Genomic DNA, 22,579 nt, shown 5'->3' with positions numbered 1-22,579 from the left:
CAATTCTATAAATGCTTCACCCACGTACTCCAAATACAAATTATCGCCAACAGAACCTAAACACCTAACCTAACCTACTCCTAACTATACATAGAAATTTTTTATGCATAATAATATTAATTTATATGAGAACAAACCAATGTTTAATACACAGTATATTAAAATTGATGAATGCGTCTGGGGAGGACGGCCGCTGCTTTAACCAACCTAGTGTGAGGACGGGTTGTAACATCGCAGTGCGCAGCCCACACACCACTCCACAAGGACGTGTTTACGTCGTTAGTGGGAACTACATGTATTAGAAAACACATGTATTGCTCACCTGTCAGAGGGCAGGTGTTTTACCAGAGGAACACGTGTGCTCATCTCCCCTCAGAGTCCGACGTGTACTAAGCATTATGATATTCGTGTAGTGAAGATACAAAATGAGAGGAGGAGCGGGGGGGGGTAGAGGAGAGGTGAGAGGGGGAGGGGTAGTGGTGGGGGGGTGAAAGAGACAGCGTAGACCCGGGCACCGCCGGGTACACACACACACTGTATGGCACAAGCAGGAAATGTAGTGTATAGATCTAAATCTATAAAATAGAATGTGTGTGTGTGTACTCACCTATTTGTGCTTGCGGGGGTTGAGCTCTGGCTCTTTGGTCCTGCCTCTCAACTCTCAATCAACTGATTCCTGAGCCTACTGGGGGCTCAGGAATCTGCCAATGCCCAGCAACAATAGGCTGAACGTCTGGCTCCAGGAGTAAATAAAAAGCCTATATCTTGCGAGGAGACGCCCAGCCCTACCGTAAAGCCTAAATAACTTGAGTTAAGACGCTAAGATACTGAGGAGTCTTGGGGCACCCGGTAACAGGGGCGTAGTCAGGGGCCAGATTCACGAAAACACTTACGAAAGCACTTACGAACCTGTATATATTTTCTCAATCTTTGGCGGCATTGTTGCCATTTATTAAACAGTTAATGAGCTCCGAAGCACCAGGAGGCTGTTTATAACAATAACAACAGTTGAATGCGAAGTTTTCATGCTTGTAAACTGTTTAATAAATGTAACCAAAGCCATCAAAGATTGAGGAAAGATGTACACGTTCGTAAGTGCTTGCGTAAGTGCCTTCATGAATCTGGCCCCCAGGATATTCGTGGACTGTAAGGTCGTTAGTCTCCTCTAATATAAGGAGTATATACGGACCAGTGAGAGCCGGCCTTATCTATAACACTCTCCTCGCCCGTAGCTAGGGGTAGGGGTAAGGGTAGGGGTAGGGGTAGGGGTAGGGGGGGGGAAGCCTCGATAAGATTACTATTATATATGTAATAAATGTGTGAGCATTTGGATATATGAGTGGCAGGATATATGCCACGGGTGAGTGCAACATGTAGGGAAAATAGCTATATCGGAAGGATAGAAAGCCCAATCGTTTCTACGTATCCCCGCCTTACCCGAAACCAGTACATCACTCATCACAGTGGCTACACTTCCGGCTGCACCATTGAAGAGGCGAAGGGAACTATCTGTGTATTTGGTTCGAGGCATAGAAGGAAATTATAAGGATAAATGGCTAAGCCATTATGCCAGTATAGCACATGAAAGGGATACGAGGACGGGTTAGGACCTGGGATGGAGTGAAGGAACGTTGCACAACTACTTGGAGCATCGAGGATCGAGCTTGGAACTGTAAGAAGCATCGAGGATCGAGCTTGGATCTGTAAGAAGCTCTCACAGTGTATATACTAACGCTGGGTATATACACTGTTTTCCTCATAATAAATACAAATTTAATATAATTTATATACATTATTTTACTTAAGACATTCTAACATTAGCAGCAGGACAGAAGCGGTTGGGCTACGTTTTCTTTCACCTGATAATTACCTTACCTTTCACCTGATATGTCTGTTCGCCTGACAGTAAATAGCTACCCGAGAGTTAGGAAACTGTTGTGGGTCGCATCCTGGGAAAGGTCAGTACCTGGCCTAAAGGGACCTCGATAAGGCAAATTACTGGCTTCCTATCTCCATCAGCACACTAGGCAGTGATGTGGTGGAGGCTGACTCCATACACAGTTTACAATGTTATGACAGAGCCCAGTAGGCTCAGGAACTTGTACACCAGTTGATTGACGGTTGAGAGGCGGGACCAAGGAGCCGAAGCACAATCAGATGAGCATGTCATAGGCTCAGGAATCTGAATACCAGTTGATTGACGGTTGAGAGGCGGGACCAAGGAGCCGAAGCACAATCAGATGAGCATGTCATAGGCTCAGGAATCTGAATACCAGTTGATTGACAGTTGAGAGGCGGGACCAAGGAGCCGAAGCACAATCAGATAAGCACGTCATAGGCTCAGGAATCTGTGACTAAGACATTGTGGATAAGACCAGTGAAGCAGCCACCCAAACAATAAGATAGTATAGCCAAGACCGTCAAGGACCGTCACGGAGGCACTGTAGGGCCACTTTACGTCTCACAAGACCAGCTACATCACGCCACTGACCACTTGAGAGAGAGAGATTACATCGTCTCCTCCCGTGTAATTAGCGAGAGTAAGTCGTGATCTGGTGGCTGATGGCTGAGTGTCCCCACGTAGTAAACATATTCATTATAATGTTTGTGTGGTGTAGGCGATGAGTCACAATAACGTGGCTACAGTAATTTGACCAGACTACGCACTAGAAGGTGAAGGGACGACGACGTTTCGTTCCGTCCTGGGCCATTCTCAAGTCGATTCAACTTGAGAATGGTCCAGGACGGACCGAAACGTCGTCATCCCTTCACCTTCTAGTGTGTGGTCTGGTCAAATTGTTTGTGTGGTGGTAGTGGGGCTGACGCCAGCGGCGGCCTGGGGTGTCTGTGTTGTACAGTGTTGTTCTTGTGTTGAACACCACGTCTAGCAGTTAAGTGTAGCAAGTTCATTGATGTACATAATTTGTGGGCTACCTACGTGGTATATGTGTGTGTGTTTGTACGTATCTATACGTGATCTGTGTGCACATATATATATGTACATGTTCACATATAAAATATTGCAAGAGTATGGATGGGAAGTTAGACAGAGTACAAGATTGGACTACCAAAGTACCCATGTGCCCCCCCCAACACACACTACCACACCCCACAACACTGGTACTCATACTACCAATATAGCATATAGTTGATATTGAAGAAGCAACCTGTCCTCTTAAAAAGAACGTCGCTTTTGGCCGTTTGCCCGTATGGCCGAATTTGGACGTAATTGGAAAATGAAAAAAAAATGAAAATAAATTTGGGATTTCTTTTTGCAACACCAGTAAGTTAAGGGTCCTCTGATAGGTTAGGTGGGCAGGAAATTCTCATAAAGTTTCAAAACGTTATGAAAAACGTTAATTTAAAGTGTCCTCTTATAACCTCTGCGCGTAGGCCGGACGACTCAAATAGAAAACGGAACAGAACGTCACTTTTGTGAGTCGATTTCATTTCAAATTACGTCCAAATTTAGCCATATCGCGCATACGGGCCAAAAGTGACGTTCTTTTTAAGAGGACGGGTTGGAAGAAGAGGGAGAGAGAGAGGAGGGGGGACTCTCCAAACCCGCCTGAAGTAAGACACAATATGAGAAATGTTTTATATTTGCCAACAAAGAAGGTTTAAGGCCAAACTCAAGAAGTAAAGTTCTCGTAAACAGATATTCACAGAAGTGATGTTCCGCCTAGATATTCACCGACACCCATACCAAAGATTACAGGGATAGTGAAATAGGGATCTCAAATTATAATGTATCTTGAGGCATCCATCAGTCTTAGGAGACTATGGAGTTGCGCTCTGGTTGTCGGTCTCGAGCATCATCAACAGTCACCTTAGAACACCTGACTGTTGAAGAACAACAGTCAGCTTAGAACAGCTGACTGTTGAAGAACAACAGTCAGCTTAGAACAGCTGACTGTTGAAGAACAACAGTCAGCTTAGAACACCTGACTGTTGAAGAACAACAGTCAGCTTAGAACAGCTGACTGTTGAAGAACAACAGTCACCTTAGAACAGCTGACTGTTGAAGAACAACAGTCAGCTTAGAACACCTGACTGTTGAAGAACAACAGTCACCTTAGAACAGCTGACTGTTGAAACATACAAAAGTCTTCTTGAAGCACCTGCACGTCCCTACGGCCGGCCACATCATCGCTAGGTGTGGCCAGCCAGGTGTGTCTCTGCAGGTGTGGTTCCTACGCGCTCTTTGCGTCCTCAATGACTTTGTGGTGTGGCTGCCTGATAACCTTGATCTTAGCTTGGTGAGGGAGTCTGTGAGGGGTGTTGTGGCTTCGGGTCTTCGAGAGAGGTAGTATATATATATATATATATATATATATATATATATATATATATATATATATATATATATATATATATATATATATATATATATATAGAGAGATATATATAGAGGTAGAGGGACCTCTAAGCAGCGCTGGAGCACTGATTCTTCAAGCGCGGCCATGTTTACTAACGGCAGGAAAGGCGAATGGTAATCTAATTTCTGTAAGTTGTAAGTTTGCCGCCAGGAGCAGAGGTGTTGAGGGGGCGGGCCCGAGGGAGAGAGACACTTGGGGGCCACGTCGCGTAGGCGGCCAGAGTGATCACACTCACTACACTCAGTCAATACTGGCATTGTTAGTGACGGATTAAACTCCCTTGGTCATTCCTCACACGATCCTCCGCACTTTTTCCTTCCTTCTTTCCTTCCTTTCTTCCTCCTTCCTTCCCTCACCTTCCTTCACCCTGGACACCCCAGGCAGCGTGGGAGGGACACCGTCCATGGACGCATCAGTCCGGTGTCACAACAAACCAGTTAAGCCAGTGTTTGTTTGTGTAGCTTGCTTCATTGTTATAGACTGCCTTGCTCACTGTGGGCCCCCCTTCCCCAGGCACCCCCCCCAGGGGGCGGGACCCCCTTCCCCAGGCACCCCCCCCCAGGGGGCGGGCCCCCCTTCCCCAGGCAGCTCCCCAGGGGGCGGGACCCCCTTCGCCAAGCACCCCCCCCCCCCAGGGGGCGGGCCCCCCTTCGCCAAGCACCTGTCAAGGGGGCACCTGACAACAGCTCTGGCGTGTCACTTAACAATAAAACAACAAGAAGCAACCTGTTGTAAACACTCCCCCCCCCCCACCCCTCTCTGACGGCTGGGATTGGCCGCTGCCATTGACCAATGAGGCTCGCGGTCTCATCACCTCTAGGTGCTCAAGCTTGACTTTGTGTTCCCCTTCAACATGACTGATGACTAAGGCGGGGGGGGGGGAGGGGGTGAGGGAAGGGGGATGAGGAAGGGGAGTGTTGGGTATAGGGGTTGAAAGTGGAATTTGGAGACAAAGTGACTGTTATGGGGAGGAAGGGGTGAGGCTAGGGTGTAGGGTAGCTACCTTAATGTACAAATCCACAAGGGCCGTGACGAGGATTCGCACCTACGTCATGGAGCATCTGGGCTACCTTAATGTGCTTGCAGGGTCCAGTAATGAGTGTCGTCAAGACAATTGGTCTCCTGTAGTAATTTGCCTTCAATTCGCAAGCCATTATCCTAATATATCGTCGCATTTTGACGTATACTCCACCTCAGGCCACAAACTATCCTACTAGAAAATGGCAGCGGGGTCGCCAAATTGACGTACTGTCCCGTTTTCTGTTTGTGGGCCCTCTGGTAGGTTAGGATAAAGGGGGGACTTTAGTACGCCAATTTCCTGACGTTAGGGAACCTTAGGAGAAGGGCTGGATTGTGGGAGCTCCCAGCCACGCTCCCAGTCTACGGCGCCATGTTGCCGCGTTTAAATCGCTGACTTGGCCCCGACCGTCCAAGTGGTTGGGCACCATTCCTTTCCCCCGTCCCGTCCCAATTCCTTATCCTGACCCTTTCCAAGTACAAGGGAGCCGGTCGGCCGAGCGGACAGCACACTGGACTTGTGCTCCTGTGGTCCCGGGTTCGATCCCGGGCGCCGGCGAGAAACAATGGGTAGAATTTCTTTCACCCTATGCCTCCACTCCCAGGAAGCAGCCCGTGCCAGCTGACTCACTCTCAGGTACCTATTTACTGCTAGGTAACAGGGGGCATCAGGGGTGAAAGAAACTCTGGCTATTGTTTCTCGCCGGAGCCCGGGATCGAACCCGGGACCACAGGATCACACGTCCAGTGTTCTGTCTGCTCAGCCACCGACCACCTTGTTGTTGAGGGTATTGAGATGTTGTTGTTGTTGTTGTTATAGATTCAGCTACTCGGAATAAGTTCCAAGTAGCACGGGCTATGGTGAGCCCGTAGTGGACTTACCTGGCACAGGAGCGGGGCAAGTAGCACGGGCTATGGTGAGCCCGTAACTTACCTGGCACAGGAGCGGGGCAAGTAGCACGGGCTATGGTGAGCCCGTAGTGGACTTACCTGGCACAGGAGCGGGGCAAGTAGCACGGGCTATGGTGAGCCCGTAACTTACCTGGCACAGGAGCGGGGCAAGTAGCACGGGCTATGGTGAGCCCGTAGTGGACTTACCTGGCACAGGAGCGGGGCAAGTAGCACGGGCTATGGTGAGCCCGTAGTGGACTTACCTGGCACAGGAGCGGGACAAGTAGCCCGGGCTATGGTGAGCCCGTAGTGGACTTACCTGGCACAGGAGCGGGACAAGTAGCACGGGCTATGGTGATCCCGTAGTGAACTTACCTGGCACAGGACGGGGGACAAGTAGCACGGGCTATGGTGAGCCCGTAGTGGACTTACCAGGCACAGGACGGGGGACAAGTAGCACGGGCTATGGTGAGCCCGTAGTGAACTTACCTGGCACAGGAGCGGGGCACAAGTAGCACCGGCTATGGTGATCCCGTAGTGGACTTACGTGAAGTGAGATGCGAGCTACACCTTGCGGGTGAGCAAGAGTGGCTCTGTGTCAAAAAAGATAGGCTTGGTCCACCGCAAAAAAAAAAAAGCCACACTGTAATCTCAATCTCTTGTGTGGGGTTGTCTGGCAACCCGCCACACGCTTCGTGCACTTCCTATTGTTCTATGAATGAAGGTTTGGTGTTATTTTCGTCTCTTCTTATCCCCGTCTTTGACGCATTTCTTGGTAGAGTTCCATTTTTATCTGTCACGTTCTTTCGGTAAATTAAACTTTACTTAAAATTATGGAGAGTTTAGTGTTTTTTTTTTTTGTGGTGTGGGGGGGGGTCTTCCTATGGCTGTTGCCATGGCCCTGTTGGCCAGGGCTGTTGCCATGGCACTGTTGGGAAGGGCTGTTGCCATGGCCCTGTTGGCCAGGGCTGTTGCCATGGCCCTGTTGGGAAGGGCTGTTGCCATGGCCCTGTTGGGAAGGGCTGTTGCCATGGCCCTGTTGGCCAGGGCTGTTGCCATGGCCCTGTTGGCCAGGGCTGTTGCCATGGCCCTGTTGGCCAGGGCTGTTGCCATGGCCCTGTTGGCCAGGGCTGTTGCCATGGCCCTGTTGGGAAGGGCTGTTGCCATGGCCCTGTTGGCCAGGGCTGTTGCCACGGCACTATTGTGGCACTGCTGGCCAGGCTGAGCTACAATCAGCGGTTGTCATGATGTGTGAGAGTGTGTGTGTTCTCTCCTCCTGATTGTTTGTGTACGAAATGACACTAATTGTCGAGCGGCTGTGAAGTGCTTGTGTTGTATAATTAGCCGCTGAGTGACACTATACATGTGTGTGTGTGTGTGTGTGTGTGTGTGTGTGTGTGTGTGTGTGTGTGTGTGTGTGTGTGTGTGTGTGTGTGTGTGTGTTAAGCATGCATAGTTCACTGCCATGATTCACGCCTCACCCACTCATCATAATCGCCATGATGAGGATGATGCTGTATGCTGGAGATGTAAGGAACATGTTTAGAACACAAGGGATGATGCTGTTTTTCTGGGAGATGCATATTGGTATGCCTCCGCTGCCAGGCACCTTGGGCTGCTGACCTATCCCCAACCCTCACTCTGATACCCCTCCTACCTGCCTGCCTACCTGCCTGCCTGCCTGCCTGCCTGCCTGCCTGCCTGCCTGCCTGCCTGCCTGCCTGCCTACCTGCCTGCCTACCTGCCTGCCTACCTGCCTGCCTGCCTGCCTGCCTGCCTGCCTGCCTGCCTGCCTGCCTGCCTACCTGCCTGCCTGCCTGCCTGCCTGCCTGCCTGCCTGCCTGCCTGCCTGCCTACCTGCCTGCCTGCCTGCCTGCCTGCCTGCCTGCCTGCCTGCCTGCCTACCTGCCTGCCTGCCTGCCTGCCTGCCTGCCTGCCTGCCTGCCTGCCTGCCTGCCTGCCTACCTGCCTGCCTACCTGCCTGCCTGCCTGCCTACCTGCCTGCCTACCTGCCTGCCTGCCTGCCTGCCTGCCTGCCTGCCTGCCTACCTGCCTGCCTGCCTGCCTGCCTGCCTGCCTGCCTGCCTACCTGCCTGCCTGCCTGCCTGCCTGCCTGCCTGCCTGCCTGCCTACCTGCCTGCCTGCCTGCCTGCCTGCCTGCCTGCCTGCCTGCCTGCCTGCCTGCCTGCCTACCTGCCTGCCTGCCTGCCTGCCTGCCTGCCTACCTGCCTGCCTGCCTGCCTGCCTACCTGCCTGCCTGCCTGCCTACCTGCCTGCCTGCCTGCCTGCCTGCCTGCCTGCCTGCCTGCCTGCCTGCCTGCCTACCTGCCTGCCTGCCTGCCTACCTGCCTGCCTGCCTGCCTACCTGCCTGCCTGCCTGCCTGCCTGCCTGCCTGCCTACCTGCCTGCCTGCCTGCCTACCTGCCTGCCTGCCTGCCTGCCTACCTGCCTGCCTGCCTGCCTACCTGCCTGCCTGCCTGCCTGCCTGCCTGCCTGCCTGCCTACCTGCCTGCCTGCCTGCCTGCCTGCCTGCCTGCCTGCCTGCCTGCCTGCCTGCCTACCTGCCTGCCTGCCTGCCTGCCTACCTGCCTGCCTGCCTGCCTGCCTGCCTGCCTACCTGCCTACCTGCCTGCCTGCCTGCCTGCCTGCCTGCCTACCTGCCTGCCTGCCTGCCTACCTGCCTGCCTGCCTGCCTGCCTGCCTACCTGCCTGCCTGCCTGCCTGCCTGCCTGCCTGCCTGCCTGCCTACCTGCCTGCCTACCTGCCTGCCTGCCTGCCTGCCTGCCTGCCTGCCTACCTGCCTGCCTGCCTGCCTGCCTGCCTGCCTGCCTGCCTACCTACCTACCTACCTACCTACCTGCCTGCCTGCCTGCCTGCCTGCCTACCTACCTACCTACCTACCTACTTATCTACCTACCTACCTGCCTACATACCTACCTACCTACCTACCTACCTGCCTACCTGCCTACCTGCCTACCTACCTGCCTACCTGCCTACCTGCCTACCTACCTACCTACCTACCTACCTACCTACCTACCTACCTATCTACCTACCTACCTACCTGTGAATTAGACAGCTGCTATGGGCTGCTTCCTGGGGGATGTGTAACAAAAAGGAGGCCTGGTCGAGGACCGGGCCGCGGGGACGCTAAGCCCCGAAATACTAAGCCCAGCTGTCCTTCCCATAGTCCTGTGAAGCCTGGCACACAACCCACCAAGCGATTTACAACCGTGTGCCCCAATTATTGCTGAGAACAGTGGAGTGAAGAGTTACAAAGACTGTTGCCCAGTTAAGCCTTCCCCGGCCGGGGCTCGAACCCTGACGAAACGGCTTGTGAGGCCTCAGGGCCAGATACCTTTATTCTTCGTACACCCGTGACTTGTACCCATCTGGTTGCGGGGCTGTGACCCGTTCCAGCAGTCTTGAGAATCCCAGTTCGTATCCCCCTGGATTATTGTGTTCTTGGGGCTCGATTATAGGGTTTTCTTACAATCTTCAGGCTCAATTATAGGGTTGTACCACGATATCTCTCAACCCCCCCCCACCCTTGTACCACGATACCCATCAACGCTACCCCCCCTTGTACCACGATACCCATCAACGCTACCCCCCCTTGTACCACGATACCCATCAACGCTACCCCCCCTTGTACCACGATACCCATCAACGCTACCCCCCCATTGTACCACGATACCCATCAACGCTACCCCCCTTGTACCACGATACCCATCAACGCTACCCCCCCCCTTGTACCACGATACCCATCAACACTACCCCCCCTTGTACCACAATACCCATCAACACTACCCCCCCTTGTACCACAATACCCATCAACACTACCCCCCCTTGTACCACGATACCCATCAACGCTACCCCCCCCTTGTACCACGATACCCATCAACGCTACCCCCCCTTGTACCACGATACCCATCAACGCTACCCCCCCCCCTTGTACCACGATACCCATCAACGCTACCCCCCCTTGTACCACAATACCCATCAACACTACCCCCCTTGTACCACGATACCCATCAACGCTACCCCCCCCTTGTACCACGATACCCATCAACACTACCCCCCCTTGTACCACAATACCCATCAACGCTACCCCCCCTTGTACCACGATACCCATCAACACTACCCCCCCTTGTACCACGATACCCATCAACGCTACCCCCCCTTGTACCACAATACCCATCAACGCTACCCCCCCCTTGTACCACGATACCCATCAACGCTACCCCCCCCCCTTGTACCACGATACCCATCAACGCTACCCACCCTTGTACCACGATACCCATCAACGCTACCCCCCCTTGTACCACGATACCCATCAACGCTACCCACCCTTGTACCACGATACCCATCAACGCTACCCACCCTTGTACCACGATACCCATCAACGCTACCCCCCCTTGTACCACGATACCCATCAACGCTACCCACCCTTGTACCACGATACCCATCAACGCTACCCACCTCCTTGTACCACGATACCCATCAACACTACCCCCCCCCTTGTACCACGATACCCATCAACGCTACCCACCCTTGTACCACGATACCCATCAACGCTACCCACCCTTGTACCACGATACCCATCAACGCTACCCACCCTTGTACCACGATACCCATCAACGCTACCCACCCTTGTACCACGATACCCATCAACGCTACCCACCCTTGTACCACGATACCCATCAACGCTACCCACCCTTGTACCACGATACCCATCAACACTACCCCCCCTTGTACCACGATACCCATCACGCTACCCACCCTTGTACCACGATACCCATCAACCCTACCCACCCTTGTACCACGATACCCATCAACGCTACCCACCCTTGTACCACGATACCCATCAACGCTACCCACCCTTGTACCACGATACCCATCAACGCTACCCACCCTTGTACCACGATACCCATCAACGCTACCCACCCCTTGTACCACGATACCCATCAACGCTACCCACCCTTGTACCACGATACCCATCAACGCTACCCACCCCTTGTACCACGATACCCATCAACGCTACCCACCCTTGTACCACGATACCCATCAACGCTACCCACCCTTGTACCACGATACCCATCAACACTACCCCCCCTTGTACCACGATACCCATCAACGCTACCCCCCCCTTGTACCACAATACCCATCAACACTACCCACCCTTGTACCACGATACCCATCAACGCTACCCACCCCTTGTACCACGATACCCATCAACGCTACCCACCCTTGTACCACGATACCCATCAACGCTACCCACCCTTGTACCACGATACCCATCAACGCTACCCCCCCTTGTACCACGATACCCATCAACGCTACCCACCCTTGTACCACGATACCCATCAACGCTACCCACCCTTGTACCACGATACCCATCAACACTACCCCCCCCTTGTACCACGATACCCATCAACGCTACCCACCCTTGTACCACGATACCCATCAACGCTACCCACCCTTGTACCACGATACCCATCAACGCTACCCACCCTTGTACCACGATACCCATCAACGCTACCCACCCTTGTACCACGATACCCATCAACGCTACCCACCCTTGTACCACGATACCCATCAACACTACCCCCCTTGTACCACGATACCCATCAACGCTACCCCCCCCTTGTACCACAATACCCATCAACACTACCCACCCTTGTACCACGATACCCATCAACGCTACCCACCCCTTGTACCACGATACCCATCAACGCTACCCACCCTTGTACCACGATACCCATCAACGCTACCCACCCTTGTACCACGATACCCATCAACGCTACCCCCCCTTGTACCACGATACCCATCAACGCTACCCACCCTTGTACCACGATACCCATCAACGCTACCCACCCTTGTACCACGATACCCATCAACACTACCCCCCCCTTGTACCACGATACCCATCAACGCTACCCACCCTTGTACCACGATACCCATCAACGCTACCCACCCTTGTACCACGATACCCATCAACGCTACCCACCCTTGTACCACGATACCCATCAACGCTACCCACCCTTGTACCACGATACCCATCAACGCTACCCACCCTTGTACCACGATACCCATCAACGCTACCCACCCTTGTACCACGATACCCATCAACACTACCCCCCTTGTACCACGATACCCATCAACGCTACCCACCCTTGTACCACGATACCCATCAACCCTACCCACCCTTGTACCACGATACCCATCAACGCTACCCACCCTTGTACCACGATACCCATCAACGCTACCCACCCTTGTACCACGATACCCATCAACGCTACCCACCCTTGTACCACGATACCCATCAACGCTACCCACCCCTTGTACCACGATACCCATCAACGCTACCCACCCTTGTACCACGATACCCATCAACGCTACCCACCCCTTGTACCACGATACCCATCAACGCTACCCACCCTTGTACCACGATACCCACCCTTGTACCACGATACTCATCAACACTACCCCCCCTTGTACCACGATACCCATCAACGCTACCCCCCCCCCTTGTACCACAATACCCATCAACACTACCCACCCTTGTACCACGATACCCATCAACACTACCCCCCCTTGTACCACGATACCCATCAACGCTACCCCCCCTTGTACCACAATACCCATCAACGCTACCCCCCCTTGTACCACGATACCCATCAACGCTACCCCCCCATTGTACCACGATACCCATCAACGCTACCCCCCTTGTACCACGATACCCATCAACGCTACCCCCCCCTTGTACCACGATACCCATCAACACTACCCCCCCTTGTACCACAATACCCATCAACACTACCCCCCCTTGTACCACAATACCCATCAACACTACCCCCCCTTGTACCACGATACCCATCAACGCTACCCCCCCTTGTACCACGATACCCATCAACGCTACCCCCCCCCTTGTACCACGATACCCATCAACGCTACCCCCCCTTGTACCACAATACCCATCAACACTACCCCCCCTTGTACCACGATACCCATCAACGCTACCCCCCCTTGTACCACGATACCCATCAACACTACCCCCCCTTGTACCACAATACCCATCAACGCTACCCCCCCCCTTGTACCACGATACCCATCAACACTACCCCCCCTTGTGCCACGATACCCATCAACGCTACCCCCCCCTTGTACCACAATACCCATCAACGCTACCCCCCCTTGTACCACGATACCCATCAACGCTACCCCCCCCCCCCTTGTACCACGATACCCATCAACGCTACCCCCCCTTGTACCACGATACCCATCAACGCTACCCACCCTTGTACCACGATACCCATCAACGCTACCCACCCTTGTACCACGATACCCATCAACGCTACCCCCCCTTGTACCACGATACCCATCAACGCTACCCACCCTTGTACCACGATACCCATCAACGCTACCCACCCTTGTACCACGATACCCATCAACACTACCCCCCCCTTGTACCACGATACCCATCAACGCTACCCACCCTTGTACCACGATACCCATCAACGCTACCCACCCTTGTACCACGATACCCATCAACGCTACCCACCCTTGTACCACGATACCCATCAACGCTACCCACCCTTGTACCACGATACCCATCAACGCTACCCACCCTTGTACCACGATACCCATCAACACTACCCCCCCTTGTACCACGATACCCATCAACGCTACCCACCCTTGTACCACGATACCCATCAACCCTACCCACCCTTGTACCACGATACCCATCAACGCTACCCACCCTTGTACCACGATACCCATCAACGCTACCCACCCTTGTACCACGATACCCATCAACGCTACCCACCCTTGTACCACGATACCCATCAACGCTACCCACCCCTTGTACCACGATACCCATCAACGCTACCCACCCTTGTACCACGATACCCATCAACGCTACCCACCCCTTGTACCACGATACCCATCAACGCTACCCACCCTTGTACCACGATACCCATCAACGCTACCCACCCTTGTACCACGATACCCATCAACACTACCCCCCCTTGTACCACGATACCCATCAACGCTACCCCCCCCCTTGTACCACAATACACATCAACACTACCCACCCTTGTACCACGATACCCATCAACACTACCCCCCCTTGTACCACGATACCCATCAACGCTACCCCCCCTTGTACCACAATACCCATCAACGCTACCCCCCCTTGTACCACGATACCCATCAACGCTACCCACCCTTGTACCACGATACCCATCAACACTACCCCCCCTTGTACCACGATACCCATCAACGCTACCCACCCTTGTACCACGATACCCATCAACACTACCCCCCTTGTACCACGATACCCATCAACGCTACCCCCCCTTGTACCACAATACCCATCAACGCTACCCCCCCCTTGTACCACAATACCCATCAACGCTACCCCCCCCCTTGTACCACGATACCCATCAACACTACCCCCCCTTGTACCACAATACCCATCAACGCTACCCCCCCTTGTACCACAATACCCATCAACGCTACCCCCCCTTGTTCCACAATACCCATCAACGCTACCCCCCTTGTACCACAATACCCATCAACGCTACCCCCCCTTGTACCACGATACCCATCAACACTACCCCCCCTTGTACCACGATACCCATCAACACTACCCCCCTTGTACCACAATACCCATCAACACTACCCCCCCTTGTACCACGATACCCATCAACACTACCCCCCCCCTTGTACCACAATACCCATCAACACTACCCCCCCCCTTGTACCACGATACCCATCAACGCTACCCCCCCCCCCACCCTTGTACCACGATACCCATCAACACTACCCCCCCTTGTACCACAATACCCATCAACGCTACCCACCCTTGTACCACGATATCTCTCAACGCTACCCCCCCCACCCTTGTACCACGATACCCATCAACGCTACCCCCCCTTGTACCACGATACCCATCAACGCTACCCCCCCTTGTACCACAATACCCATCAACGCTACCCACCCTTGTACCACGATATCTCTCAACGCTACCCCCCCCCCACCCTTGTACCACGATACCCATCAACGCTACCCCCCTTGTACCACGATACCCATCAACGCTACCCCCCCTTGTACCACGATACCCCTCAGAGAGCCCAGCCACCAGCACGGTTATAGCCAACCGTTATGAGACTAATTGTGGGTGAGTTGTAAATACCAACCCCACCTGTATGCAAGTATAAGGTGATCCCCAGTCAAGTGGCGTCCCACCTTCAGTGTCCATTACCACCTGACACGCGTGTCCAGCTTTCTCAACGGGGGGGGGGGAAGGGGGAGGAGAGACTCTCTTAGTCCTTGGTCACGTGCATATGTTCACCACATGAATGATACTTGTGACAGTAGAAGATCCGGGGAGGATGATTTGATAAGGAGATGCTGGAAGACCTGGGATGGTACAGAGCTGGTGGGCTGGGGACAGATTCACGAAGCAGTTACGCAGGTACTTACGAACGTGTACATCTTTGCTTAATCTTTGACGGCTTTGGTTACATTTATTAAACAGTTTACAAGCATGAAAACTTGCCAATCAACTGTTGTTATTGTTATAAACAGCCTCCTGGTGCTTCGGAGCTCATTAACTGTTTTAATAATTGTAAACAAAGCCGCCAAACATTGAGAAAAGATGTACAGGTTCGTACGTGCTTGCCTAACTGCTTCGTGAAACTGGCCCCTCGTTCTCTAAGAACACTGTTCACTTAGAACACAGTTCTTAGTGAACTGTGTTCTAAGTGAACCAGCTGGAGTGTCACGTTTAGTCAAATTGCTTCGTGGTTCGCGACATGAATTTTTATTAATAAAAGATCCTGGCATCCTGCTTTATACCTGCTGACAAAGGCGAAGGAATGTTATGTGTTGAGAGAGTCTTCCATCTTCTGTTGATCCTCTCTCTCTCTCTCTCTCTCTCTCTCTCCCTCTCTCTCTCTCTCTCTCTCTCTCTCTCTCTCTCCCTCTCCCTCTCCCTCTCCCTCTCCCTCTCTCTCTCTCTCTCTCTCTCTCTCTCTCTCTCTCTCTCTCTCTCTCTCTCTCTCTCTCTCCCTCTCCCTCTCCCTCTCTCTCTCTCTCTCTCTCTCTCTCTCTCTCTCTCTCTCTCTCTCTCTCTCTCTCTCTCTCTCTCCCTCTCCCTCTCTCTCTCTCTCTCTCTCTCCCTCTCCCTCTCTCTCTCTCTCTCTCTCTCTCTCTCTCTCTTGCCACTCGTCATGTAGGTGTGACCATCACGTGATTAATACCAATAATAGTAACCCCGCTAGAGAGGTCAACAGTATATATGTGAGGTCCTACACAACTAACCCCAGACCAGTGACCTTGTGTGACCCCTGTTGCTACATACCTCAGCCTATGGGGTCAAGACAAAGCCATACATGCTTTGCCAAAAAAGCCAAAAAAGCCAAAAAAGGACGTTATTATAAGCTTATAAAAAACCTTGTTTCATCATCCTGCACTCCACTCTACTCCATTCCACTCTCCCCCTTCCATTCCACAACTTCCCTGACCCCATTAAACTCCTGCATTCCACTAGTTGCAAACAAGTGTGTCAAGGATGTATTATATTCACCACGTTCAACAGGAATGGAAATGCCAGGCATCACCATAGTTGCAGATTTAATTCCTCCTCTTCCCCCAATGTCTTCTGTTTATCAGTCTCAACTCATCTTTAAACGAACTAACTATCCACTTCAACACTACTCCCATCACCTGTAATGACTGCCCAATCGTCGCAGCTTCCAACACCACCTTGTGTGGGTTTTAGATGCTTGGCCCTAAAGATGGAGCTTGGAGAATGTATTCACAGCGCTTAGGAAGGCTTCCTCATCTAGATTCCTGACAGCTATCAGGGGTGTTTGTCAGTCTCTCACACGCCACTGATTGTATCTTGTTTGTGTGTGTGTGTGTGTGTGTGTGTGTGTGTGTGTGTGTGTGTGTGTGTGTGTGTGTGTGTGTGTGTGTGTGTGACCAGGCCTCCACCCCCAGGAAGCAGCCCGTGACAGCTGACTAACTCCCAGGTACCTATTTACTGCTAGGTAACAGGGGGCGTCAGGATGAAAGAAACTCTGCCCATCGTTTCTCGCCGGCGCCCGGGATCGAACCCGGGACCACAGGATCACGCGTCCAGTGTTCTGTCCGCTCAGCCACCGGCTCCCTATTAGTACATAAGAAATAACATGGAGGTTCATTAACTCTACTACAGCGACATATACAAGGAAAAAGTTCTTCCTACTTTTACTTTATTTCTGGGTCAGACGTTCTAAATATATATATTTTTTACTGTAGACATATATTATTAAATATGACCGAAAAAGTAAGATTAATAATTCTAACACGAATTTTCTCAATCCTTCGTACATTATGCTTCACTGTTGGAGGTAAATCAAAAATCACTTCTCCAAAATTCATTTTTATTTCTAGTCTGACGCGACACGGGCGCGTTTCGTAAAACTTATTACATTTTCAAAGACTTCACAAATACACAACTGATTAGAACTTGCGTTTCCCTGATTTTATATCTACATTTGAGTGAGGTGGGAAGGGTGATGTGGCATTACATTTGAGTGAGGTGGGAAGGATGATGTGGCATTAACACAAGACAGAACACTAGAGGATATTAATAGGGTATTAAAAGTATCAACACAAGACAGAACACGAAAAAATGGGTATTGAATAGAAGTGTTTGTAGAAAGCCTATTGGTCCATATTTCTTGATGCTTCTATATTGGAGCGGAGTCTTGAGGTGGGTAGAATATAGTGGTGCAATAATTGGCTGTTGATTGCTGGTGTTGACTTCTTGATGTGTAGTGCCTCGCAAACGTCAAGCCGCCTGCTGTCGCTGTATCTATCGATGATTTCTGTGTTGTTTACTAGGATTTCTCTGGCGATGGTTTGGTTATGGGAAGAGATTATATGTTCCTTAATGGAGCCCTGTTAAGGAACGCCAGAGAAATCCTAGTAAACAACACAGAAATCATCGATAGATACAGCGACAGCAGGCGGCTTGACGTTTGCGAGGCACTACACATCAAGAAGTCAACACCAGCAATCAACAGCCAATTATTGCACCACTATATTCTACCCACCTCAAGACTCCGCTCCAATATAGAAGCATCAAGAAATATGGACCAATAGGCTTTCTACAAACACTTCTATTCAATACCCATTTTTTCGTGTTCTGTCTTGTGTTGATACTTTTAATACCCTATTAATATCCTCTAGTGTTCTGTCTTGTGTTAATGCCACATCATCCTTCCCACCTCACTCAAATGTTATGCCACATCACCCTTCCCACCTCACTCAAATGTAGATATAAAATCAGGGAAACGCAAGTTCTAATCAGTTGTGTATTTGTGAAGTCTTTGAAAATGTAATAAGTTTTACGAAACGCGCCCGTGTCGCGTCAGACTAGAAATAAAAATGAATTTTGGAGAAGTGATTTTTGATTTACCTCCAACAGTGAAGCATAATGTACGAAGGATTGAGAAAATTCGTGTTAGAATTATTAATCTTACTTTTTCGGTCATATTTAATAATATATGTCTACAGGAAAGACTGCTACCAAAATATACTAATTTTTTACTGTGTATATAAATGATGATGACCAACAGTGCAAGAGCTGAAGCCTAATCAGTGACCAAAACATTGATGGCGTTCATTTGTTCCCCCTGACAGCTGTTGGTGTGTATACGATATAACCTTTGTTGTGACTTATCGTACAACAGTGGCCCGTTGCCTTAAACTATCGAATAAATGTTACTTGTTTGCTAAATTATCGAACACCTATGACCAAATTTCCCAATACATGCGTTATCCGTCCTCGGATTTAGGTAACATACGTCACCTGGGAGCCGGTCGGCCCAGCGGACAATACACTGGACTTATGATCCTGTGGTCCCGGGTTCGATTCCGGGCGCCGGCGAGAAACAATGGGCAGAGTTTCTTTCACCCTATGTCCCTGTTACCTAGCAGTAAAATAGGTACCTGGGTGTTAATCAGCTGTCACGGGCTGCTTCTTTGGGGCGGAGGCCTGGTCGAGGACCGGGCCGCGGGGACACTAAAGCCCCGAGATCATCTCAAGATAACCACCTGCTCATTCGTTCATTATAAGAAATTGTTGAGTGCTTGAAATCAGTGATGTTTTGCTCCCTGATTTTCCAGCGTTGCTACCCTTATGTCTGACTCGTCCAGACCGAATATCAGCTCCAGTATAGCGGGTTCTACAATAAAAGTTCAAGTATGTTTATTGAGACAAGAAAGAAATACATGTCAAAGGGATAGAGTAGCTTAGGCTCTTTCTACCCTCATTCATCAATACGTTACATTCTTGTTAGTTTCCCCTAAAATGTTGCCCTAATAAAAGCTTGTTCAGTCCCTTAAAGTCTGTTGTGGATTAAAGTATATACTTGAAAGTTAAGAGACGAAGAAGACTGTGACCTTAAATAACCCTGGCGATGGATAAGCCTTAACCCACATTACTTAAACCTAACCACACCCTAATCGCACGCGTCTGTTGTTCATAGCTGTGACCTTGTTCTGCCACGCCTTGGTTATCTGGAGAGCAACGTATAACTCCTACAGCCACACATATCATTAACGGATGTCCTTATCAAACACACACGTTACCTATCCCTTGGGGCTCTCTCTCTTTTCTTGATGAGGTTGGGTTAGTCTCCTCCCCCGTGTACTGATAACGTGTTATATATAATATATATATAATATTTATTTTCTTCTCCGAGGCTATGGGTCCCTACACTTGCACCAGAGGTGGTACCCCTTCTAGGATATATATATAATATGGGACCATTTTAATGTCTTGGTATTAAAGTTTATCCTTTGTAGGTGTTCAATTAACTTAGGCGTGATTACTCTTTTTCAGCAATTTACACGGAATGAGTGTCAGTGATTCTGGTCTGTAATTTAGTGACTCCTGCCTGCCCTCCTCCTTGTTTTAATACAACTGTAATACAGTTGCATTTTTTCTGAATTTTGGAAGGTTTCCAGTCTAGAGTATTTTATTAAAAACTTTAGTGGGCAGCCTCACAACCTTCCGGGTAAGGCTTCATTACAAACATGACGACAGAAAACAAAGTAATAAAGAATACTTACAAAACATTTAATAACTTGAATATCATCTTGAATATGTTGAATATGAATATATGCACAACACGAGCTCTCAAAGCACTTAATTAAGTATAACTGCATCACTTCCCTGATGATGTAAATATACTTAAGTGCACGGTAAAAATCTTGTTTTCTTTTCCACGTTGTAAACTAAGTCTTGATGAATGACATCTTTTTTAGTGTATGCAAGTATTGATCTTAACAAAGGAGTTAGTAACCGCGCGTCCTTGTTTACGAGGTCGTAAATCGGGTCCGGTTGTGATGGCCACTGACCCGATAACACAACAATGCTCCAACACCTATCCTTCCTAGCCATGACGTCACTAATCGACAAGCTAAATGATACGGGATATTATTGTGGGGAATAGGAAGTGAATTAGGCTTATCACCATCCTCATAGTATCCGGCTGGTCACCCAACCAGCACAGGGCCTTAACCTGATGTGTGTGTGTGTACTTGACTTTTTGGGTCTGCAGGATCGAGCTCTGGCTCTTTGAACCCGTTTTTCTAGCCGTTTTTTGTCTAATGCAATGACTGCTTGTGTGTGTGTGGGGGGGGGGGTCATGTATGTGTTTTACCTGTTGATGATATTGAGAGTTTTACTTTAGGTATGTGGGTGGAAGCCAGGTTGAGGACCGGGCCGCGGGAACGCTAAGCCATTTTTTTCCGAATCATAGAAAACGTACAATTTGTGTATCATAATTACGTTTTCTAGACATTCGAACATTTAGACAATAGCCATTTTTCCATGTAATTGTCGTATGTGTGTGGAGTTTATAATGATGTTTGTCTCTGTCACCAGAGCTGGTGTCGGCCGGTGATGTGGTGCAGGAGCTGTACGCCCTACGGGAGAACCTCCTGGTCCTGTGTCCGCACCCTCTCTTCAACACCAGCAGTATGTATACTTGTAATCACAGTATGTATCCTTGTAATCACAGTATGTATTCTTGTAATGAGCTACGTCTGTGTCGTGAGTGCCTCAAGTTGACATGTAGTGGATTTATGTATCTTAATTTCACCTTTTTTTTTTTGTTTGTCCATATCCATTCACTTGGTTTGGTCGGTAGAGTGGCGGGCACGAGTCTTGCAGGTCGGCACTCGATCCCCCGATGATCCGAGCATACCCCCCATTCATCTATTTCAAATTCTGTCATCTAAAAAATTCCCAGTGCCTCTAGTGTATATTGTAGAATAATTAGTGTTGGGCCTAAGGCCTATCCATCGCGAGAATGTTGTTAAGGTCACCGCTATAGCTTATTGACCAATTAGAAAATACACTTTAGTTCAGAATTTGAGTATACTTATGCTCCAGAAGTGACCCATGAGAGTGTAGGGTAAACTGTTCGCTTTTATCAATCAGAACGCAGGCTAGTTCTGGATGAGATTAGAACGCCTGCAATAGAAGGCACAATTCTCAGTATATACGCAACAAAAAGTTCACTCGAGCAGTGATAACTTGTGTGGCCCGCAGCAAGTCAGTCGAAACTCGACATTATGATCTGGAGGTTTATACCGAAGCCTTATGTGGCCCAACTGGGATACCGTGTTCAGGGGCTAAGTTTTGTTTATAAAGTACCTTAGACATCCTACTGGAAGCCTACTGAAAGTATCCCTGATTTACGAAATCATATACTCGCCGCGTCAGTCTTATACAATGGTTAATTTATCTGATTGTAAGCTAATGTAGGCTGGTGCAGGCTAGTGTAAGCCTGTACCACAGCCTGAAATAGCTGTTGGAGGCTATTTAAGGCTGGTGCGGGCTGGTGTAAGCTAGTGTAGGTTAGCGCAGGCTGGTGTAGGTTGGTGTAAGGTGTTGTAGGCTAGTGCAGGCTACACATCAGAGGTAGAGACTGTGAGAGGATTCCCGAGTGTACGCTTAGAGCAGTGATCAACCAGATCACTGACCCCCGAAGCCTAGCACCTTCACCATGTTAATATTAGTAACGTTAAATGTAGAGCTTTTGTTTATTTTTTGCAAATTTGATTTCTTCGCTGTTCATTATGTTCATTTAACCACTTTGAACTTTTATTTTCTGTTAATACATTATTTTTTTGGGCATATGTTTGAGTATTGTTGCATTTTGTGCTAGTTAATTAATGTATATGTTTAGATATTTGTGCTGTTGTATTCTTATTGTATTATTATT

The 22,579-nt window shown here is 50.0% G+C and overlaps 1 protein-coding gene across 5 annotated transcripts in view; it reads left to right on the top strand.

Moving 5' to 3' along the window:
- The window catches only part of LOC123775034 (uncharacterized), a 132,590-nt gene that overhangs the window by 93,570 nt on the left and 16,441 nt on the right, over positions 1-22,579 (top strand). For 3 of the 5 annotated variants that reach the window (XM_069319396.1, XM_069319395.1, XM_069319397.1), the window contains one exon: positions 21,235-21,327. In XM_069319396.1, coding sequence (XP_069175497.1) covers positions 21,235-21,327 — 93 coding nt within the window. Of the gene's footprint in view, positions 1-21,234; positions 21,349-22,579 lie in introns of all 5 variants that reach the window. The other 2 variants (XM_045769806.2, XM_069319394.1) reach the window with 1 other exon arrangement.

This window comes from Procambarus clarkii, chromosome 92 (assembly GCF_040958095.1).
Source record: "Procambarus clarkii isolate CNS0578487 chromosome 92, FALCON_Pclarkii_2.0, whole genome shotgun sequence".
NCBI lineage: Eukaryota > Metazoa > Arthropoda > Malacostraca > Decapoda > Cambaridae > Procambarus > Procambarus clarkii.
Note: the sequence above shows the minus strand (reverse complement) of the source record. Positions and strands in the feature narration are given on the sequence as shown.